Source organism: Periplaneta americana, chromosome 1 (assembly GCF_040183065.1).
Source record: "Periplaneta americana isolate PAMFEO1 chromosome 1, P.americana_PAMFEO1_priV1, whole genome shotgun sequence".
Taxonomy (NCBI): Eukaryota; Metazoa; Arthropoda; class Insecta; order Blattodea; family Blattidae; genus Periplaneta; species Periplaneta americana.
Genome location: NC_091117.1, coordinates 177,631,989 through 177,656,334, shown reverse-complemented (window position 1 = coordinate 177,656,334; position 24,346 = coordinate 177,631,989). Strand labels below are relative to the sequence as shown.

Here is a 24,346-nt window from a genome sequence, read left to right as displayed (position 1 = left end):
GTGCATTAAAGGGCTACTACCAGGTGCATAATTACTACATTTCGGCATGGTCGAGCATAAAAATATGATAGATTTACTTCTTAATATTGCGGAATTAGCCGAGTCTCCCCTACATACATACGGACACATGTACATCGTATGAACATTATGATTACACATTCACAAGTATCAATGCGCAAGGCAGGGACCTATTTAGAGAACATAGAACAAGTTTACGAGAGAAGGAACACGCGCCCAGTTCCTGTGGTAGACGATGAGTGTCCGTATATGCGTCACTGAGGTGTACAGAAAGCAGGGGGTGGAACTCTCATGCTTCTTAGGGACGAAACCAAGCTTCTGTTGCCTTTTACTCTCTAGAAAGAGTCAGTACTCCGTTTTAGAGAACAACGGATCTCGGAGTCGTTCTGGTAGTTATGAAAAGATGAAAATATCCCGTCTTCGCCTGGAATTGAACCCAAGATTTGCCCATCTGTCCGTAGTCTCCCGCTCTAACTTACAGATTCAACTCACTTTCTAAGTCCCTGTAGAAAGTAAATAAATATTCATCTCTACGAGAATCGAGCCCGAGTCTTTTTGAGTTTGTAGCTACAAATGCTATCGTTTGGGTCACAGAGGAGGATTACTCGTAATACTTGGCCATCCGCAATATTGGAGATCATTGCAAAGGACCAACTTCGCAGGTTTTACGTTAAAATAAAAAATTATGTTTAGACACCTAGAAATGACACTGATGTCTAAGAATTCATGTACTTCACAATAACATGAGATTTTTTCGATAGCTTGAACAGTTTTGGTCCTGTAACTTCAAGTTGTTTAATTCTTTTGTAATCATCCGGTATTGATTTGTGGTACTTTAATGTGAAAAGCATCATTTGAAAACGTGAAGAGCATCGCCTCTTTCTAGTGTTGAGGCCAACTATTCTGTCTTCTATCGTCTCAGTATTGAGCATATAGACATCTTCACTTTTTAGACGTGAAAGTCATTTATATTCATTTCCATGTGGTATGCCTAATAGTTGTTCTCTACTTGTACGTTAATGAGTCTTGTTGTGCTCTTACAGATTGAGCGGGAGAAGGCAGACCTGAGTGTTCAGGTGATCCAGCTGACGGAACGTCTTGAGGAAGCTGAAGGCGGTGCCGAAAGCCAGGTACATGCAACTTTTCAATTGAGTTATGTGTTCAAAGAAGTAATTTACATGTCCAATTTTTAGAAAGTTTCACATTAATTTGCAGGAAATATATAACGGTCACTATCCTGATATAATTTCAGTTCTGAATTTTTGTAGAATTATTTTCGAATCTTTTATCTCCTGAAGACGAAGAAACCAACTTCTCCCGAAACGTTGTGAGTTTTTAAATATTATTCACGAATAATGAAGACAGTTCAAGCTATACCTTTATTAAATAATCCAACATTATTTTCTTCCCTATTTAGAACTCCCCAAATGTTGTATGTAAATGTTGGTATGTGTTGACAATATGCTACTAAGATTTTCCAGATATAAGGTATAAAATGTTTGAATCAATATAAAAGTAAAGATATCTAATACCAGTAGCGATATGCTACTTTTGCATTAATATATTCTTACCAAATAAACGGTAATTTACAAAAAAATATGGAAGATATACTTATGTGGAATAAACAATTTTCCTCCGCTAAAAACTATAGTTCAACTTATTCATATTGTAATGGTCCACTCAATCCTCCTCAACACGTTTTTAAAATAATAATTTTCCTGATAGAATTTCAGTTCTTAATTTTTGTACAGTCTATTAAACCGCATTTTACAAAGTATTATATTAACTTGTCCATAGAAATCTGTATATTTATATTACGAAATTTCCGCTACTAACACTTTTCAAAAGAGCAACAGAAAGGTAACTGGCAATAACATGACAAATACAGTATAGCCTAAGTATCAGCTCAAAAAATTACATGGCCGGAAAAATAAAAATATCCCAGTATAGTTAAAATGATAAGCTAAATCTCAAAATTTGTTTTATACGCCAAGTCGAAGATTATTGTACATCACGATGGTGACAATATCACAGGGTACCGGTTTTCTATTGACAAATTTTAAATGATAAATATCTTACCCTGACTAAACAAATCAGACGTCCTTTTTATGAAAATACTTCAAAAGTATCACAAAGATCAAGTTCGCCCCAATTTTGAATATCCTTTTTCTTCTGGAAAAATATACCGAATTTCTTTGTACTAAGATAAAATAAATTATGACCTTCTGGTTGCCAAGCAACCAGGTTCAGGCAGCAGCGGTGTTGAACGTATTCATGTCGCTTCTTGGAAACCTAATTTCTATTTTGACGTTGGTGCACTGCAGTTCGAAATCAACAGGAAGCGCGACACTGAACTGGCCAAGCTCCGCAAGTTGCTGGAAGATGTCCACCTCGAATCTGAGGAGACAGCGAATCTTCTGCGCAAGAAGCATCAGGAGATTGTAATCGACTTCCAGGACCAAATCGACCAGCTTGCCAAGTCCAGAGCCAGGTAGGTAAACGCCTTCCTTTCAAGGATATCATTCAGGAGTTTATATGCTTCTAACACGACTTGATTAAAATGCATTATTAATTTACTTTTTCAGTTTTCATATATTTGCTTATCCATTTACCTACTTATCAATTTATTTACTTATTCTCCTACTAATATATTTGTCCACTCAGTTATTCATTCACCTGTTCACTCACATACTTATTTGTTTATTCAATTATATTATTAATTCTTGCATCTATTTAGTCATCTTTATATTTATTTATTAATTCACGTATTTATTTATATATTTAATTATTAGTCTACTCATTTATTCATCTACATATTTATTTACTTATATACTTGCACTTATTAATTCAATTTTATTCATTAAGGTATTTATTTGTCTATTTACTTATTCGTCCACTTATTTATTCATCCATATAATTATTTTGAAACTGCCTACTTAAGGATGCACTGAAAGGAATGATAAACGGGAGAAAAGTTAGGAGCAAAAGAAGATATCAGATAATAGAAGACATTAAGATATATGGATCATATTCAGAGACTAAGAGGAAGGCAGAAAGTAGGAAATATTGGAAAATTCTGAGTTTGTAGTGAAAGACTTGCCCTTGCGCAGAAAACTATGAATGGGTGAATACTTATTTATTCGTCCACTTATTTATTCACTCACCTATTTATTTATATAATTCTTTATTTGCCCACTTATCTAGTCATCCACCTATTTACTCATACATTTATTTATTCGCTACTCATTCATCCACCTACTTACACATATTTTTGTTTATTCGTCCACTTATTTACTTATGTACTTATTTGTTTTTCCATGGACTTATTCGTTCACTTATTTATTTATCTATTTACTTATTCTTCCATATATTTACTCATTCACCCATTTACTTACTTTTCTACTCCTTTATTCATCCACATATTTACTCATATTTATTTATTCGCTACTCATTCTTCTGCCTCTTTTTTTATTCATGTTGTTACTTATTCGTCCACTTATTTACTTATGTACTTATTTATTTTTCTATAGGCTACAGTTATTAGTTCACTTATTTATTTACCTATTTACTTATTCTTCGTCCACATATTTACTTATTTTACATTTACATATCTATTTACTTATTTTTCTATTCCTTTATTCATCCACATATTTATTTATTTACTTATTCGTACACTTATTTATTCACCCACATATTCGTCTATTTACTTATATATCCACCTACCTCTTTATTTGTTTAACTATTCATTTATCCACTTATTTATTTATCCGTCTATTTACTCATCTTTTAATTGTTCATTATTTATTTATCTACTTATTTGTTCTTCCACTTATTCATCCACCTATTTATTCATACATTTATATATTTAATAATTTATCCCTCCATTTATTTATCAAACCTTCTATTTATTCATTCATTTATGTAATTATTAAATCATATATACTCGTATTTATCCATTCTTTTATTCAGTTACTTAATTATTCATCCAATTTTCTTATTTACGAGTATTTGTCTAATCGCTTAAACCAAAACTTAAAAAGAATGTTACATAAATAGAAGAAAATAAAAATAAAACTGTTATAAAAATGGCAGGAAGAAACCTCTTTACAACTGTATACACTAGTAGTTCGTCTTGCAATGTAAAGTAATACGACTACAATACAAAAGCAAACATCAATGCTTGAAAAAACGGACTAAAAATATCGCTACCGCAATCATGAAATCAGAACTGAAAATAACATCGTGAACACAAAATTACAAGTCAAAAGAGAAAAGTTGTTAAACTGTATAGAAAGAATGTCTGATTCTATTATTATAAGATAGATATAGCATTACAACGTTGAGCAAAGGGATCTAAAATAACTCACGAAAAAGGAGGTAATAATTTTAACAAAATTTAATTTAATTTTCAAGTTTATGACTTCATAATTTAATAAACTTATGATTTTGTAATTTCACGGCTAATTTAAACATTCGTATTTTTTAATTTTAACTTAACACTAATGAAATTTTATTCGCAATTAATGGAAAGTACTTGTGACGAAATAGTCATCAGTTCTATTCCGTGATGTGAGTGATAAATGTGTGTATTTGAGTCTTATACAATTACGTATACTACGCTGTTTTCTTTCTCTATATTTCATTATTTCTCTTTCTCATTTTTGTGTTTTAATTTGAAAGTATATTCAATTCCCGAATTTAAGCAGTTTTGCCTAGATGTAACGTGGCTGCTATCGTAATTATAACATGTGTAGTGCTGGAAATCGCAATTTCAGGGACTTGAAAAAGGTAGGGCAGCCATATGCCGGAAACAAAGCTAGTCAACGTGAATGAGGACAGTCGTCCCGAAACCTGAAGATTTTACTTCCGCGGAGTGCGGTTATTTCCGGAATATGAATTATGTGGAACTTCACACGGAGCGACCATGAAACTAGACTAGGATCATGGCAACCTGCGGGCCGCGACCTTACTTGGCCCGAATCCACCGCCTGCCGGCAGCGAGTGTCGTTCCCGATCCTGGCGCTAAATTACATGAGAAGGCCGCGGTTATTTGTGGCGCCGTCCGTCGCAACCGAATACCGGCGATGCACCACCTCACGCGTTTACCAGGGGCGGCACCCTTGACGGAAGTCATACAATTCCTTTGGAAAAGAAGTAACTGATCTCTGCGTTTGAAGCGCACTAATCTTTATCATTATAAGAGTACCAGCATCTTTAATTAAACATGCAGTGGTTATTAATAGCTAGAGAAAAATTAATTTTTGGAAACTAGGAAGAGGATACCAACACAGCTTGTTAACATTTCATAGAGTCCACACCTGTGGAGTAACGGTTAGCGCGTCTGGCCGCGAAACCAGGTGACCCGGGTTCTATTTCCGGTCGGTTCAAGTTACCTGGTTCAGGTTTTTTTTTGGGTTTTCCCTCAACCCAATATGAGCAAATGCTGGGTAACTATCGGTGCTGGACCCCGGACTCATTTCACCGGCATTGCCACCTTCATCTCATTCAGACGCTAAATAACCTAAGATGTTGATAAAGCGTCGTAAAATAACCTACTAAAAAACATTTCTTAGATTTTTTAAGATCAAGAATTTGTACTTCATACAAGAAATTTGTAATCAAAAATACATTTTATTATTATTATTATTATTATTATTATTATTATTACTATTATTATTGTTATTATTATTATTATTATTATTATTATTTTTATTATTATTATATTGTTGTTAATGTCTGCCACTATTGAGTTCATTCTACGCCCTTTGCTTTTTCTAATAATAAATACTGTTTTCAAATTATTCCCATAATATTGATGAATTCATGATGCCATCTATATTCACTATTAAGTTGGAATATTAAACTGGACATTTAATTGCAATTTTCAGTAAAGATATTCGTTTTTCAGTGCACAAAATAATTATCATTATTTACATACGTGTCCTTGGCGGGTTCGCCCTTATCTCGTTTACAGGTAAAATACTTTGAACATCGATTATCTCTAAAGGTACATTTGGCGGGTTCGCCCTTCTTTTACGAAACGCCTCATATTTTCGCGACAATTTCATTAAACGAAATGTATGTACAGTAGTGACAAAAAAACAGGACCGACCCTTGTAGCTGATTTCAGAGCCTTGTTCACTCCAGAGCACGATAGACTGGTAACTAAGACTTTTGTGGTTCGAATACTGCCTGGGAAGGAAACTTCTTTTGTTCCTTATTCAAATTTACTTTCAATACTTTTCGATTGCAGCGATATTTTACTACTTAACTAACTTATATTCAAATTAAGCTTTCAGGAATAACTCCCTGTAAAGTTAATTTGAATAATTTTGAGGGAAAAATTGTTCTAACTTATTATTCTCAGAACGTGAATTTTACCAGCAATCGAAAAGTATTGGGAATAAATTTGAATAAGGAATAAAGAAAGTTTCCTTCCCAGGCAGGATTCGAACCACGAAAGTCTTAGTTACCAGTCTATCGTGCTCTGGAGTGAACATGGGTCTGAAATAGCTACAAGGGTCGGTTCGGTTTTTTTTGCCAATATTGTACATCTATGATCTGTTCCGATCTCTGGGCTAATGAAACTGGTCCCTCCATCTCTTCGGTGGTTTTGAAGGACAACAATAACAATAATAATAATAATAATAATAATAATAATAATAATAATAATAATAATAATAAAGTAAGGTAAAAATATTGGCAAACTCATTAGTAATCTCTACTACATATGTTTCCAAAGAATAACCATATAAATACTGTATAAACAAACTTCCCAACCAAAATCCTGTCACTCTAGGAATACTAGACACTGCAGACATACAGTAGGTAACGTAAAACTTAAGAACTTTGGTTAAGAGGTTCATATTTTATGTTGTAATGGCTTATGTATTTTAATTGCCGAAGTATTTTACTCTTGATATGTATATGTATGTAACCGAGAGCCACCTTGCACAATAATAATAATAATAATAATAATAATAATAATAATAATAATAATAATAATAATAATAGTAATGAAGTAAGAAATTACCAGTTTTACTGCAATCTGCAACAAGAATAATTGCAGCGTTATTCAATGTGAAAGTAATTAAGCACTCAAGGCCAGAGGTTCCCAGCTTTTTCATTGTTACGCTCATACTCCCTTTTGGAGTATCTTCTGAAACATTTTTCATAATTTAGGCCCCCAAACATGTTCTACTCAATAAATATTTGCATAGTGTAGTGAATTAAATATCCTTAAGAAATTAATAGCAATATTAAATTTTAGTTATAGCTTTTGAATATAATCCGAAAATATTACATATTATATCATGTCTTTGTGTGAAAAATGAATACATTTTTTTATACTTTACCGTAAAAGTGTTAATGGGATCGTTGATATTGCCTTGCAGTTATCAGTTTTGCGAAATCTGGTTCAGTTTTAAATACTTTTAAGTAGCAAGTCTGGCTTAACATTAAAGTTATTGTAATAATTGTTCTTCAAGAAGACTGGAGCATAAATATACACAAGTATGTTAATGCAAAATGTAAGTAAGTCTTGTATTGTGGAAACATCGAGATGCATGGCCCTGTATGCAACAAAAATTTCCACTTGTAGGAAATATGGTTCTTAATCTCGAATCAAGAGAAAATTCTAATTGTTCTCTTTGAAGGGAAATCACTTTCTATCACCAAGAATAGTTTTTTATCCAACAGTTTATTTCACTGCATAAAGCAAAATATTATATTAATTTTAATGTAAATTACTCAAGATGTTCTATTTTTTCAACTGTATCGGACGAGACATCATCATTTGTTGCTAGAGAGTCATAGAGAGTGTCAGCTTGGCAAGACCATAAGTATATATTTTTTTAATATTTGTTTAAATATTATTCTGAACGGTCAACACTGTTCACACCCTTAAGGACTCAAATTTATATAATTTAAAAGTCTAAAATGTCAGATGGGTTGACAAGATATAAAAACAAAGAGAAATTCTTTAGGTGCCACATTCGTGTTAATCTGAGTCTCAAGAATCTGAGAAAAACAAAAAATATTTTAAGAAACTGAAAAATCAGAGATCATGATAACGTTAACCTTAATTAAAACATATCTCAATACCTTCACATTACAACCATTCTTACAGACAATGTAAGAAGAGAAATGACAAGCACTATGGGAAAACATAGAACTTTTACGTGTGAATAATACATAATTATCCAACACGAAATTGTTCAAATATTTATCTTAACGAAAACAAATTCAACATTACTCAAAATAGTTTTGAGACAGTATTAGTTAAAATTTTAATAGTTTATCTATTCATGTAAGGGAATTACCCATTAGTGTTTTTAAAAGTAAGCTCAAGACATGTTTGATTTTAAATCCTTTCATAGTCTTTATGAATTTTGTAATTTTAATGTTTAATGGTTTTTTTATTATTGATGTTGCTATGCATTATTTGTAATGTCTTCAGCATTAATAAAGTATCAATCTATCTAACTATCTATAGATATTTATAGGCCTAAAGTATATGCTATGAATGACTGTGATTAAGACACTCAAGAGATAGTTTTAATATAATTTAGAAATCTTCTCACCATTCGTGAGCTGCCACAAGGGACAAAGAGTACTTAACCATATAAATGTTTACAAGTTCCATTGATTTTGTTTTGACAATGAAACTCCTAAGTTCGATTTATGCGTAAATAGATTTTCAAACATAGATGTATCTGTTCTGACAATCAATTATTATTGAATGTACGTATTTTTAATGTAAGAAACAGTTTAATCGTGACGTGATAAATAAATTCATTCTGCTTTTTCATGTTACAAAACAAATACTAAACCATTTACCATGTAAATATACCATCCATTGTATACAACACAAAAATTAAATAGTTTTGCTGTTGGTTAATTGAATCTCATCATCACTACAATAACGGTCTCGTGGAATTGTACAGTAGTGGCAAAAAAAAACCGGACCGACCCTTGTAGCTGATAGCCTACAAAAGAATCCTTTGCTGTGTATTGTGTCAAACTGTGGTAATTTCAAAATGGATAGTGAAGCCAGAGGTATGTACTGCTATTTAATGTAAAAATACGCAGTTATCTTTGCCGAATATAGGTAGAAATGTAATATTGATGCCAGATGAAAATAAAACTCTCAAAGTTTTTTCGTCTGTAAGTTTGAGGCACTGAAAGAAACTAAAGACGATAAGAATCAAACAAATGCAGTAAATTTCATTGTTACAATCAATTATACAAGATGGATGTGTTTTGTGACTAGCAAAATTTGAATCTGTGACTCTGAAATCAGCTACAAGGGTCGGTCCGGTTTTTTTTGCCACTGCTGTACAATCCATCGCTTCGTCGCTATATTTATGATCTCTAATTTTGTCGATATTGCTTTATTTTATCCCCAAGTAATTCCGCTTTCATTCCTTTATTCGACTTTCTACTTAAAAATGTATTCAAGAATCTCACATTTGCCACCTCTTCCTTGTACATTCTCTTGTATTTCTGTGCAGAATCCAGAGTCATACAGAAGCTCTGAAGCTGCTACCACTTTAGCCTATAGAATTTTAAAGGAGTTTTCTTCCTTACTGCATAGCACAAAATTAAATCTATACAGCTATTTTATTAACGACACCATCTCTTTCAACGTGTGTCACACTACATGGAAAGTAGGTCTATTAATTATTTTTAAATTTTACCATTAATAATTATCTTCGTTCTAAATTGATCGAGATTCTTTCAAAACTGTTGCCTTTGTTTTATTTGCAAATGATTTTATTCATATTATTTAGCTTAAAGACGCTAATTATGATCAATCTCTTAAAATTGCTAAAATAAAATTATTATCAGCAAAGAAAATTATATGAACCAATATCGAACTCGATTTATAAATAAATCTAAATATAAAATTCAAGTCTTCCACTAATTCAGTCAATTCACTGATGTGATGTGTATAAAATGAGTCTCTAAAAGTCAGAATCGGTCACTATTAGCCTGAATAAATTTCTGTTACCTATTCAATAATTCTGTATAATCGGATTCTACGTTGAATAACACCGTATCCCCGAAGCGGTATGAGAATGAAATGAGGAAGGTGTAAGGCGGGCAGAATTTTAAGCTCAGTGATTCATGCAGCTACTCTCGGGACGCCGAAATTCGATCTTAGCTCTGTCGGCACCTCTCCCCACCGCTCCTTATCCGCATATGACCTCCCACTTAAGAAACAACTTCAATATCCTAGTGAAAGAGCAATGACCAACAAACTTTACAGTTAGTAAATCCGATCTTAGGTCACCGACTTTGGTCTTGTTCACAAATGTTCTGAAGAACCAGTAATGGCCGCCATTTTTTTAATATTTACCGGCGGTTCAAAAAGTAACTCCGAGAATATTAATCAGTGTTTTGATATTATCCACATGTCGACAAGGAAAATACTACAGGGAAGATAATGATTGTGATTAATGTCAAAAAAATACTAATAGGTGTAACATTACAGGCGGAATAGATGTTACAATAAAACAACTTGATACAACGATTTTCGAAAAGTTTCCATGACTTCTAACGTTAACAACAACAACAACAATAATAATAATAATAATAATAATAATAAAATAATAATAATAATAATAATAATAATAATAATAATGGTAATAACAATTGGCCACCGTCGTAGCTCTGTCGGCTAAGGCGCTTGCCTACCGATCCGGAGTTGAGCTCGGGCGCGGGTTCGATTCCCGCTTGGGCTGATTACCTGGTTGGGTTTTTTCCGAGGTTTTCCCCAACTGTAAAGCAAATGTCAGGTAATCTACGGCGAATCCTCGGCCTCCTCTCGCCAAACATCATCTCACTATCACCAATCTCATCGACGCTAAATAACCTTGTAGTTGATACAGCGTCGTTAAATAACCAAGTAAAGAAAAAATAATAATTCAAGTATGAACCACGCAAAATGCGGCATTACAAAGGCGTATGGATATTTACGAGTACTGTAAATACTGTACATATATTCAAGAATTTCCTTTAATACAATAGTTTTTCTTCATCCAAACCTATTATTATTTTTCCATAATATTCTATCTGCCGCATTCTCTTCTGCCAGTTCATGTCGATCATACTCTGTTAGACATCATCCATCGATTTTTCTTTTGATCTTCTTCCTTCTTTTTCCTTCTACCTTCAACTCTCCATCTGCATATATCCACTGCAAAATTTTTCTTGGTAACTGGATTTCTATGAAGTATCTATTTAGTTTCATGGTAGTGCAACATATAATAGCAGTAAATAGATTATAGCTCTTATGACAGCTTCAGAAATTGTATATTTTTGGTCAGAAAAATTATAATGTAATAGGCTCGACAAATGTAATGAAACTGTACTAAGACACTAACAAGCTCGACAAATGTAATGAAGCTGTACTGAAACAAAGCATTAAGTATTGTTATTATAAATCATTATAAACTATTATATAAAAAAGGCAAGGTAAATGGTTTTCAAAATCAATGGGTCGAGATTTGTGAAAGTGGCCTGAAGACAACTTTGATATAGAACATCGAAGAAAGAGATGGTTGGTGTCAAGATGGAATAGGTCAAGGTCTAATCCTTGAGAGTTTAATGATGATGATGATAATAATAATAATAATAATAATAATAATAATAATAATAATAATAATAATAAATCTTTCCACGATCGTTGAGAATTCAACTGAAGCCTACGTGATATGAAATTTTCGTAGCTTGTTTCAGTCCCAGACGCTCAGTTAGTGACTTCATTATACAAATGCTAATTTTGAATTTCGAATCGAGAGCCAAGTGACTCGTATTTCACGTGGTAGATTTTCGAGATATCGACCTCTCTACTACTCGAATACATACGAGATGCCCATGAGTCCAGAGTTTCCCTACTCTTATACACTGACTTACAAAGATATTCGACTTACTATTTTATGACCGTGTAATCGAACTTTTGACAAACTTTGAAATAGTTCCGCTAGTTCTCAATAGGTGGCACCATTATTAGGGCCGTCAAAAAGTGTCAGGGAAAATAATTATGTAGGTTAAGCATAAATTATTCTCATAATTATCAATATCCGCTGTTTCCTTCTCAACCCAGTATTGTTTTACAAGCAATAGAGTGGGACGAAAAACTGAATTCTATAATGCGGTATATTTATCTACGATTGGCAACAGTGATTATTATCTTCGCCATCTATTCATATAAATAATAACTAAAGAATCCACACTTACGCCAACATATTATCGATCACTATCGATTAGTAGGGTCATATATCTTTGAACGTCGTGTACGAGAAGGGACGTTGACTGCAGTTGCTGAAGGTCGTGGATTATATATATTGACAGCGATTCGACCTGCTGACACGGTTATCGGGTGCTTAGTTGCTACCTGTGGCCGGCCGAGCCGCTGAGGTCGCGCTGCTCGACGCCTTCAAAATAGCAGATCGAGTGCTCTCAGCAGGACACGCTATTTTTAAACTCGGTTCTCGGCGTCGGAGTCGCTTTCTCTGTAAACCTGACTGCCCTGTCGGCCCATATTTGTTCACAACACGGGCCCCCTTCTTCACATACACAGTTCGCGGACCGGCTGCTGGCTGCGATTCTCTTGTATAAATCGCATAAATATCAAAATATGTAGTAACTATGAGATTTAAAAAATCTTGTAACGGTTCTAAAGTATAATACCATACCAATCCATGACAGTATACAACTATCCCTCTTTATTTCCAAATTTCTAGCAACGATGATTAATTTTACGTATATAACTTTAAGACAAAATTTTATTGTTAAATTGTCTTACTTTTCAATAACTTTTACAAATGCACATTTTAATAGTTTAATATTTGTACGTTAATTATTAAACAATTATTTAATTTAGACCATTTAAACTTTCATTTATCACTATGACCGGTATGTATTTTTCTGTATGTGATTTGATCCTGGTTGAGTGGAAGAGAAGACCTGATGGCCTTAACTTTGCCAGGGAAAATAAAACTATTATTAAATAAAACTATTATTATTATTATTATTATTATTATTATTATTATTATTATTATTATTATTATTATGACATTGACATATTTTAATATATGAAGAGTTCGCGGGAAAAACGATGAATGTCACATTTCTGTTAAGGATTAGATAATGATCTAATTGAGTCTGTAACTCCAAGATGTAGTGCTGTTTCTATAGAAAATAAAGGAAAGGATTACTGTATTCGTGGTGATAATTCTCCTTTTTACCGTTTTTCATAAGAACAACATTAAATTTCGCAGTGATCCATTGAATTAGATAATGACATCAACCTTAACAAAATTGTGACATTCATCGTTTTTCCCGCGAACTCTTCATATGTTGTAGATAAAATTAAAGTACAAAATTCAACTAAGAAATAACATATATTTATTATCCTATAAAAGCATCTTCAGTGGTCACGTTAGAAGAATGTCAAAAGAAAGAGTACCTATGCAAGTAGAGTTTCGGAATGGATGCCACCTCGAAGAAATGAGAGGGGAAAACCGAGCACTATTTGGGTATAGCAAGAAATGAAATTCAATCAGAATGAAGTGCGTTGAATGAAGACCATAGGTTGACAGGAAAGATTAGAATAAAACAATAAAAAACTCAATGGTTTTGTAGTGAAAATCTGAATCACCAGAAGATGAGAATATATTTCAAAAATGATAAAAAAAATGTACAGTATCTTTATATACAATATGATACTGATAGATTAGACAGTTTAATATTGATACAGTTTCTGCATTTTTTGTTTGATTTACATATTCATATAGACTAATCGTTCAAAAAACAAAATGATGAACAATAAAAATTAGCCAAAGAATGTTTATGAATGAGTACAGCAATGCTCATGTGAATAGCCCGGCCACGGAAATCCTGGGAAAAAGCCATCCTACAATCCATGAAAGACATGCATCTAAAAGTGTAAGACGCGAAAGATTGGAGACGATGGCAATTTGGAATAGAAAAGTGGTTCTCATCCGTATAATGCGAATAATAAACAACAGGAAAGCACGATGCTATTTTTAATATATGTGAGTATAAATTGGAGGGACATTTTATCCGATAATTTTACATTAAATGTTAAAATTTTAAATCCAACACTGTAATTAAAACTCCGAAGATAATCTTCAAACAGCTGCATATTCGTTAAACTCCGTTAAATAAAACAATTCAGAATGTATAGTTAAAGTTCTATAAAGTAATTGCAGTACCTACAATGGTTGTGAGAATCTGACAACAAATAGAGCAGACAGCAATAATATAAACGGATCAAATAAAATTCTTAATATCCTTGGCAGGATATATTTTTATAGACCAAAAAAATACGAAGATTAGAGAAGAATTAAATGTATATTTTTATCAACAGAAAAAGTAATGATCAAACAAATTGATACAAACACACACTAAGAATACCAAAATCTAGAATTCTTAAAGTGTGTTTAAGTTGCAAACCAATAGAAACTAGATTTCCTGGAAGACCTGTTACAAGATCGAAACAGGTCACAATGGCTTAAACTTTGAAAGAAGAAGAAAAAAAAATATATAACAAAATATAATATTAAAAGTGCATATTTCTTTACAAAAAATAATTCTTTTATCAGCTATTGAAGCCTGTGATAGAAATTTAAATTACCAAATAGGAATCAAACTGTAAATAAAGCAATGTTCACAAAATTTTTATTTTTATTTCCTAAGAGAAAAATAAGACGAAAATAATTTACTTAGTGTATGTGACGTTAAAATATTTAGTATACTTATTTTATAGAACATTTTTTGCTTTTTTTCAGCACATGTGGTAAATTCAAATAATTCAATATTGCACTTATTGTTTTGTTTGTAATTGACTACTCTGTTTTATTGAAAGGAATGTTAAAATACTACAATAATATCCTTATTAAGATTATGCACTTTATATCTATTTAAATTGTTTAAAATAATATATTTGTATTCTATAACAATGTTTTAATGTGTCCATATTGTATTAGTATTCAATATTTTTACTTTTCTTAATATTTAATATTTTTTTATACTACAGCAGTATCTATGTGATGTAAGTAGGTGTATGTAACGCATAAATCGTAAAAAAAGATTGAAAAAAAAAGAATATCCTTTACGTAAAAGAACTGAAAATATAATATTATAGGAAATGGAAAAGAAAATAATTTAAAACTATAAGAAATACAAGTAATATTTATAAAGATAAGCATGAAACCTCCAATTATTCAAAACTATTAACATATTCCATGTACTACACTAAAGAAAAACCAATAAAATCGTAGTATCATAATACAGTAGCTGTCTTGAATTTTTTTTTCTTCTGAAGATAAAAGTAAATAGTTTAAAATAAATGTGTATAATATAAGGAGAGAGAAAAAGAGAGAGAGAGAGAGAAACGAATAAGAAACTAATTTCTTCATAGAGACTTTTTACTTCTCGGTTACGGAAAGTATCCTATTCATTATGTCAAAATAAAATTAAAGAAAGAGACAATAGAAAACTAAAACCAACAATGGAGGCAGAACATTAATGGAACAGTTACAAGAGTACTATTTCCCAACAATATTAGACAGAATAAACAGTCTATTCTTTAGTGTAGGTTTTGTAATTACTTAGATCCTAGTTCACATCTGGACACTGGATAATTGGTTTCTATTTCGAACTCTTCAAAATCGACACAAGAAATAATATTTATGCATATGTAATGAATTCTCACAAACAATCAAGCATGAACTCTTCGAATGCTAACTTTAAAAGAGGAACATGAATGTTGAACTTTCACATAATGTGTAGTTGCAACATAGACTAGTATATCACAGTGTCGTACGCAACATTTCTTTCTAGAGACAGGAGTTCAATCTTATTTGTTATGCCTAATCACAAAATTATGTAATACTAAGAGACTCATAGGCTCTCGATGCACAAGAATCCCAAACCAAGAACTTAAACTTCTTGCAATAGTGTTGTTTCTCTGCTAGGTTTCACTCTTATCTTGTTTCAATAACTGGGTTTATTAAGAATTAATTAGCATACTCTTATCATGAAAGGTGTTAAGAAAAAAGTATCCAATATTTTAGGAGGTGATAGTATGCATCAAAACAAGAAAATAATGTCTACAACACATATTTTCTGAAATCTGAACACTTGTTAATAGGAGGTGTTCAATGTGACGTCCATTCATGGCAATGCATTTCTCTGCCCTACAATACAGCAGACTACCAGATAATCATACCGTAGTTGACACCCCTGCATGGAATAATACGTCGCAAGAAATACTGAAAACAAAAGTCTGGTTGCGGATATGAGCGGGGTTCAACAGAGATGATGTTGTGAATTTTCGTAATCAGCATGTGTAGGCTGATGAAAATCCCCATGCAGTTGAAGAAACAAGACATCAGCACCGATTCTCAATCAACTTATGGGCAGGCGTTCTGGTGATAGATTAATAGTGGTGATAGATTAATAGGGCCATACTTGTTGCCACAGAGATTAACTGGGGATCGTTATCAGGACTTTCTTATTAACGTATTAAAACGAATTTCAAAGAGTGCGTGATTCCTTACGCCGAAGGGCAGAGGAATGCATTGCCATGAATGGACGTCACATTGAGCACCTCCTATGAACAAGTGTTCAGATCTCAAAAAGTATGTGTTGTAGGACCCATGTTTATTAGACATTTTTTTCTTGTTTTGATGCATACTATCACCTCCTAAAATATTGGATACTTTTTTAACACCCTGTATAGAATACATTAAATAAAATAATACTATAGGCTATTCGAATATAACTTACATAGTATATCAAACTGAAACAATAACTCGACTTTAGGTTGACATAATACACTGGTACCGTAATAACATGTACATATTAAAACCACTGGCTATGATATTGATATCAAATATTATTTTATTAATCCTAAAGCAATAATTAAATATAATACAGAAAGAGAACCACGAATATCAGATTGAAATAATCATAGGTTTTCAAGGGCCATTTACCTATTAATAATAAATATAACCAAACTTAATAGGCTATAATTCTTTCTTCCTTCCTTTTTTTTCCCTCCTTTTTTTCCTTCGTCAGAACGCCGCTGCATATATGCACATGTTATTTGTTTCAAAATAAACGACACTCCTTTTCAACATACTATGTGTTTTGTAACATTTCAGTTATTATGTCCCGCTACCAATGACATTACAGTTTATAATTTTTCTTGGATCTTATTCAAAATACATGCAAAAATGAAATCAAAGAGATAAATTTCCATTCTCTGAATTGCACACAAAAGATGATACTCAATAATCATGAAAAAATAAGATATTTCATTTTACTTATATATTTATGATTTAAATAGATGTATCATTAATTTTTTCATGCATTCACATAAAGTACCTACTAATGATTTCTAATTTTATTTTTACATTTCCGAAAATCTGTATTTTCCTAAAGACCTGAATAGATCGTAGATCCCTGGAATATAAGACATATATATTGGAAGATTGAGAAAGAGTATTGCAGGTGTTAATGTGTTGCAAATAAGCTTCCCCAGCGGCCCTGAAGAGTGCCTTATATTTCATATTAGCGTAAAACATGTGATCTGGAGTATTGATTGGTATCTGTAAAATTTCCTTCAAGGCACTTTTAATTATTTTATCACTATCTGATAGAAATCTCTTAGGGATTTTAGATAGTTCAGCAGTTTGAAATGGATAGATCAGTGATGTACATATAGATGTATTCAGAACTGAGAATTTTTGCTCTGGTTTAAGTAGAGAGGAAGAGGTCAGTAAGTCCAACTTTTTACGTAGATTCTGAATCGTATCCTCTGCATCAAAATTTAACATGTCTTTAAAGAAGACACCGAGATACTTTATTGAATCTTCTCCTTTGAGTGTTGTAATCATACATCTTTCTTCGACTATCAAGTTAATTTGCAATTTGTATAATTTTAAAAACGCTCATGTAATAATGGATGGTACATTTCTGACAGTCTTGTCTACTGTAGGCCTAGGTATATAACACTTATTCCCCCATTGACATTATACATCGCAAGAGTACAAATATAAGCATGTGAAATATATTATGTTACTAAAGTACGGGTATATTGTATTGAAATACACAATATCAATGTCAATAAAAATTGAAGGGTTCAGAACCATTGACTAAAACTGTAGAAAACAAGGGTTAAAATAAAGTTATCACCATAATTCAATGGAAACATATAGCAAGTAATATAAAGTATACACATTAAAACTAAATTATATGACAATCTTCATTAAACTATGGCATTCATTTAATTTTAACCCTTGCTTTCTCCGTTTTTAATAAATGGCACTTGGCCCACTATGGCTCTGAACCCTCCAATTAGCCTGCTTCTTACAAGTATTGTAAAACACTGAAGTTATGTTTTAAGTCTATTACACATAACTATAATTAATATTTTTAAAGGAATTCCTTCTGAAATGGAGCAATTTCTTCTTTTCTTTCTGTTATTTTCGTCAGGCTAACACTGTAAAGAGTTAAAACAAAGGATCGCAATGAGTAGGTAACTTAAAAATACTACGCGACATAAAAAATAGGTACGAACAATGCCAGAACAAAAGTTTCACAATAACCTGGATTTATGTTGGCTCTTAAAATAATTCCGACACAAAATATTTGAGACATGACGCAGAATGAACCTCGTTGCACTTTCGGGTGTCATTCTTTAAGACTTTGTCACACCACTTCAACTCTGATTATGTATGCTGTGAGGACGAAAATGAAAGCTACCGTAAGCCAAAACCATTTGTTTCAACAACAGACTTTTATTACGTGTGAAATGCGAAGACGGTACAAGAGCGTAAGTCAGTGCATATTTTTCAAAGAAAACAAGCAAACCTGGCACATATCAGATCTTGGCTGCAGGGCAAGTTAAGAAATGGATAATGTTTCTTGACTTTATTGGAACTGTTCCATTTTAAAATAGACCAAACTGATTACTCGTAGTTGATTATTTTAAAATACTAGTACAGTCTTAATCATATTAATTAAAAATAAATTGTAATGGTGCATTTACGAACACTGATGAGCTACTACTTACAGAAAAATCCACACTTCGAATTGAAACCAAAAGACTGATCCACATTCACTGACAAAAGGGAATGAGATTTATATTCAAATTAATACCCTTGAATTGAAACCAGACACTGATCCCTATTCACTTTCATTGAACAAACAGGAATGAGATTTAGGCCTATATTAAAATTAATACATATAAAATCATCAATTATTTATCCTTCTAATAGAAATCTATTAGTCTTACACGTATATGCTTGTATACATAGACATACAAATTGTTATGATGAAGGTTTTTCCCCAACCAATAGGCAAATGCCGGGTAATCTTTTGGCGAATCCTCGGACCTCATCTCATCATTGTAGAACATTACTAAATTGTAAAACTGTGAAAATTGTAAAATATTGTAAAAATTTGTAAAAATTGTAATTGTAATATTGTAAAATTTTGACTTGTTCCACATCTTAAGCTTCATTGCTCATGTAAGATCTATGGAATATGAATGAATGAATGAATGAATAAACACAGACAGTAATATTGTATGCATCATTTCATATGATGTAATGATTTGTATTATTCCAAAGGTACTGGTGCTAATAACAATATTATGTCCTTCCTTACATACAAATATAAATTTAACACAAAATAAATTTTACATTGCAGATCCGAGAAGGAGAAGGCCAAGTTTCAGCAGGAGGTTTACGAACTGCTCGCTCAGGTGGAATCTGTCACTAAGGAAAAGGTATGTTTAATATGTTAACATTAACGAGGCACTGTATACTAACATAGTGCTATTTTTCTTTCGGAGTCTTAAGATCTTATTAATTTTCTGACGATTTATATATAAATTATGTCACAGTAGAATCGTGACTGATTTCTTTTCAATTCAGTTCTCCAATTCCCATTAAATCATTTTCAATTTTTATGTGACTTGATCATAAGAATGTAAAGCTTAATATTCTTATTTTTTTAAACGAAATAAGTATGTAACTTTATTTTTATATAATACTTCAAATATGTATGCACATTAATATGTAATATGTCTATTTATTCCCACTATACATAACTTATCATTCTTCCTGCACAGAATAAAACATCTATATTATATTACAACATATTCTGCTTCTGGTTTTCATTTCTCATTGATTTAATTGTTTTATTTATAACGATTTGTGAAATTATCTAGTTTTTATTCTATTTCATAACTATCATAGTCTTGAAAGTTTGTTATATATCGGATAGCCTAAAATAGTTAGGTCTATAATTAATTAAAGTTAAAAACCAATTAGTATGAACTTGTTTGTATTTTTCATATACTATGTAGACAGTAGGCTTAGGTATACAAAGGTATAAACAATTTATTTTCAATTCTTATTTATGTATCTCAATTACCTAGAACCTATCAGCGACACTACTACAATCAGTAGAATACATTGAGCGGTTCCCAATCTCTTGAAATGCAAAAGAAATGAAGTCATGCAACTGTTGCACTTATGTTGCTTTCTTCCATAAACCTTATACTTAACCGCATCCCAAAAGAGGAAGTCTTTTGGAGTAAGATCGGGAGACTGTGATGGCCACGCAACGCTGCCACGATGCCCGATCCACTGCTGTAGAAATATGCTGTCAAGGCAGTTTCCACACTTATTGAATAATGCGGAGGGCCCCCATATTGCTGAATTCGAAATTATCCCTGGTTTCCAGTTCGAATTACCGACCGCTGTGTACCTACTCTTTATATCCACAAAAATAAAATTACGACAGTGAGATAGGGTGTCATTTTTTCTCTATTTGCCTTCTCTGCTGACATATTAATGTTTTCCTACCCATGTACATTGCTTGATTACTTATTAAATTCTTATGTAACATAATAATATGAATTCTACGCAGAAAGTCAGAGGAAGTATTAAATAATTTTGAAATAAAGATACTTAAGAAGATAAATGGTCAGCGTAGAAATAGATATAAGGACTTTATGACACAAAAAACCAGATCTTGTTATTTTCATTAAACTTAAGGGGCTATAATGGGGAAGCTTCAACCAGAACAAATAGATCTACCAAAAAAGGCCCTAAAGCCAATTTTACAGTGAATCGACATATTGTGGCAATGCCTAAGAAAAGATGGGAAGGTGATAGTATAAGGGATAATGCTGCAAACTTAGTGTAGCCGCACAAAATAGGATCAGTTAGAGGGAAAAGCTATGAGAGGTCAAAGCTCAAAATTAAGCTGTGGCACTATTAGATGGCTGGATATGACATAATTCTTGTTACCTGAAGTTTTCAACAGTTTATTTGAAACTAAAACCTTTGACTGGTTCTGTATTTTGTAATTATAAACATGAGTTATTATGGACATTAGAATTCAAAAAAGGAATTCTATTAAACGGCATGTGAGTATGTCTTCAATCGATGACTTTAAAGCTTATTTTCAACTGAGAAAATTTAATAAAATGAGAGCGTGTTCCTTAGTCATATCTATTCATCTTTTTATGAACTTCAAAATTACTATCCTGATAATAAAGTTTTGTCAAATGCTTTCTTTGATTTTGTTCATGGTTTACCCGCTGGACTGCAACAGGTCTATTCGTTTAAAATACATCGTTCTTTTGTTACTTCTTTCAGTTGGTGAGCATCAAGCAGGTGGAGAAGCTGGAGATTCACGTGCAAGAACTGTCCATCAAGATTGAAGAGCTCAACCGCACTATTGTGGACATTACATCACACAAGACACGATTGTCACAGGTCTGTTAATCTTTCGTAAGATGAATGAAACAAATTTGAACCCTAATACCGGTAGCATAAATGTGCTAAAGTAGCTAAAGATTTGCTCTCCATGGTACATTGCTCCGTCGATTTAGCAGAAAGTCAATCTTCACCTAATTAGATATAACACGCGGAGCAAGTCCCCTGCACTCAACAAGCAACTTCTGGTAGAGCAGTGGTATTCAATCTATGGTAAGCGCACCCCCAAGTGTACGCGGAGTTGTCTCAAGTGGTATGCATCCCACTGATTACGTATGTAAAAATGCTGGCACATTTACTTTATTATACTTGTTGATAATTATTGCATTATAGATTGTTTTTGCAATATCAACTCTTGTTTTTCCTTGCTTGAATAACATTTTACGTAAATCATTACTATTATTATTGCATCAACAACTACTGTATTATGACAATAATAATAATAATAATAATAATAATAATAATAATAATAATAATAATAATAATAATAATAATAATTTATTTTTAGTACAACACCAATCATAATCTTTTGGTAATTCTTATATAACTGCAATGCAGTTTGGGAGTACAAATATATTTTGGGGATATGCTAGCAAAAAAGATTGAATACCACTGAGGTATAACAAGAAAGTCAAGGAATATTATGGATAGTAAAAAATCGATCATACGGGAATGTTAATTTATTACAAAGAGCGAATCTGATACAACGTTAATACAAATTAATCTTATTTCCTTATATATATATATATATATATATATATATATATATATATATATATAAAGAAAATACAATAATAAATATATATACTGTAGGTATATACATAAATACATGAAATAATAAATAAATAAATAAGTGATTAAAGAAAGAAAGGAAGGAGTGAATGAGTGAGTGAGTGAGTGAGTGAGTGAGTAAGTGAGTGAGTGAGTGAGTGAGTGGAGTTATGAATGAATGAATGAACGAATGAATGAACGAACGAACGAATGAACGAATGAACGAATGAACGAATGAACGAATGAACGAATGAACGAATGAACGAATTAACGAATGAATTAATTAATTAATTAATTAATTAATGAAGAAATAAATCAATAAATAAAGGATTAAATAAGTAAAGAAAAAAAAATATAAATAAACAAATATTATCTTACTCTCTCCAGCAATATCCTTAACATTCGTGCCGTTTTCAAGACGTTGAATAATATTTATTTTGTCAGAAATACTCAGAATTGAAAGTGTTTATGACACAATGCCTTACCGGTATGCGGCGGCTTGTATTCTCGTCACAACAGACCACGTTGTATTGTTTTCTGCTTTCTTTATACTCAAACGCATTCTACTAAATCGACGGAGCAGTGTACTTTAGCACAAAAGCATAATCATATTCCACAACCGTTTATCAATAAAAAAATGGTGTAAAAGAAACACATTAATGATTTGTAATAAGAAGTAGGTTTACATTTTTAAATTTTAGTATATATATTATTACTAGCCCACTTTAATTGGTTTTAAGAGTGTGAATTAATTTCCATTAGCATCAGATGATCTCAACATCTTTGCAACGACACACTGCTGCAGTCAATGTTGAAGTTTGAATCTTAGGCGGAGTCAAAATAAATACTTTGTGTGGCATGTGTGTCTTGAAAAGGAAGACTGGTTTATCTACAGTATAAGAATAATCTCAGACTCCAGAAAATAATTTCCTATGTACAATCACATCATTATGTTGCTGTCATGTAATTTAAAGTTGTATGCTAACATATTTTAACTACTGTATTAACTAATTTGAAATAGCCTAAAATTTCAACACAATGAAATGACAGGGACTGTGTTTTCATGATTTTCAGTTTCAAAATACGATTACAATACGGAATAGAAGTCAAATTAAGATACCGCATTTCAAAATATTTATAATTTTGAACTTCAGCCAATTTTAATTTATGATGATTAAGGTCTAAATGGTAAAATGTTATAAAACGCTAGCTAGGCTAATTGCTTTTCAGAGACTATGAACTTAATAAACTATCACAAAGGAAATTAAATTTCGTTCTCCAGACCAATTCTTTGTACAATAATGAATTGTGAAGTGCAGCAGCAATTGAAGGGTTCAGAGCCTTATTGGACCAAGCGCCATACATTAAAAACGAGGAAACAAGGATTAAAATTAAGTTACTATCAAAATTCAAAGAAATATACACTACATAATATGAAGTGTGCACATTAAAACTAAATGATATGTCAATCTTCATTAAACTATGGTATTCACCTAACATTAACCCTTGCTTTTCCCGTTTTTAATAAATGGCGCTTGGCCCACTATGGCTCTGAACCCTTCAATTGAGAGCCGATGATAAATAATGAATCGATAGATTAATACTACTTGATCACCACAATATAAATATTGAAAATATGTACAGCATGTAAAATTAATGTGCTAGCAACATGATGTTGTCGCCTACTTTCACCAAAAAAATTTTTGTTCTATGCGACTATGTTTATA

General features: G+C 32.0%; 1 protein-coding gene across 1 annotated transcript in view; it reads left to right on the top strand.

Annotated features, from left to right (window-relative positions):
* Positions 1–24,346, top strand: part of Prm (Paramyosin) — a 121,476-nt gene that overhangs the window by 42,233 nt on the left and 54,897 nt on the right. Inside the window, exons 3-6 of the mRNA XM_069833146.1 lie at positions 1,062–1,148; positions 2,343–2,509; positions 19,768–19,846; positions 21,729–21,848. Of these exons, the coding sequence (XP_069689247.1) occupies positions 1,062–1,148; positions 2,343–2,509; positions 19,768–19,846; positions 21,729–21,848 (453 nt within the window). The remainder of the gene's footprint in view (positions 1–1,061; positions 1,149–2,342; positions 2,510–19,767; positions 19,847–21,728; positions 21,849–24,346) is intronic.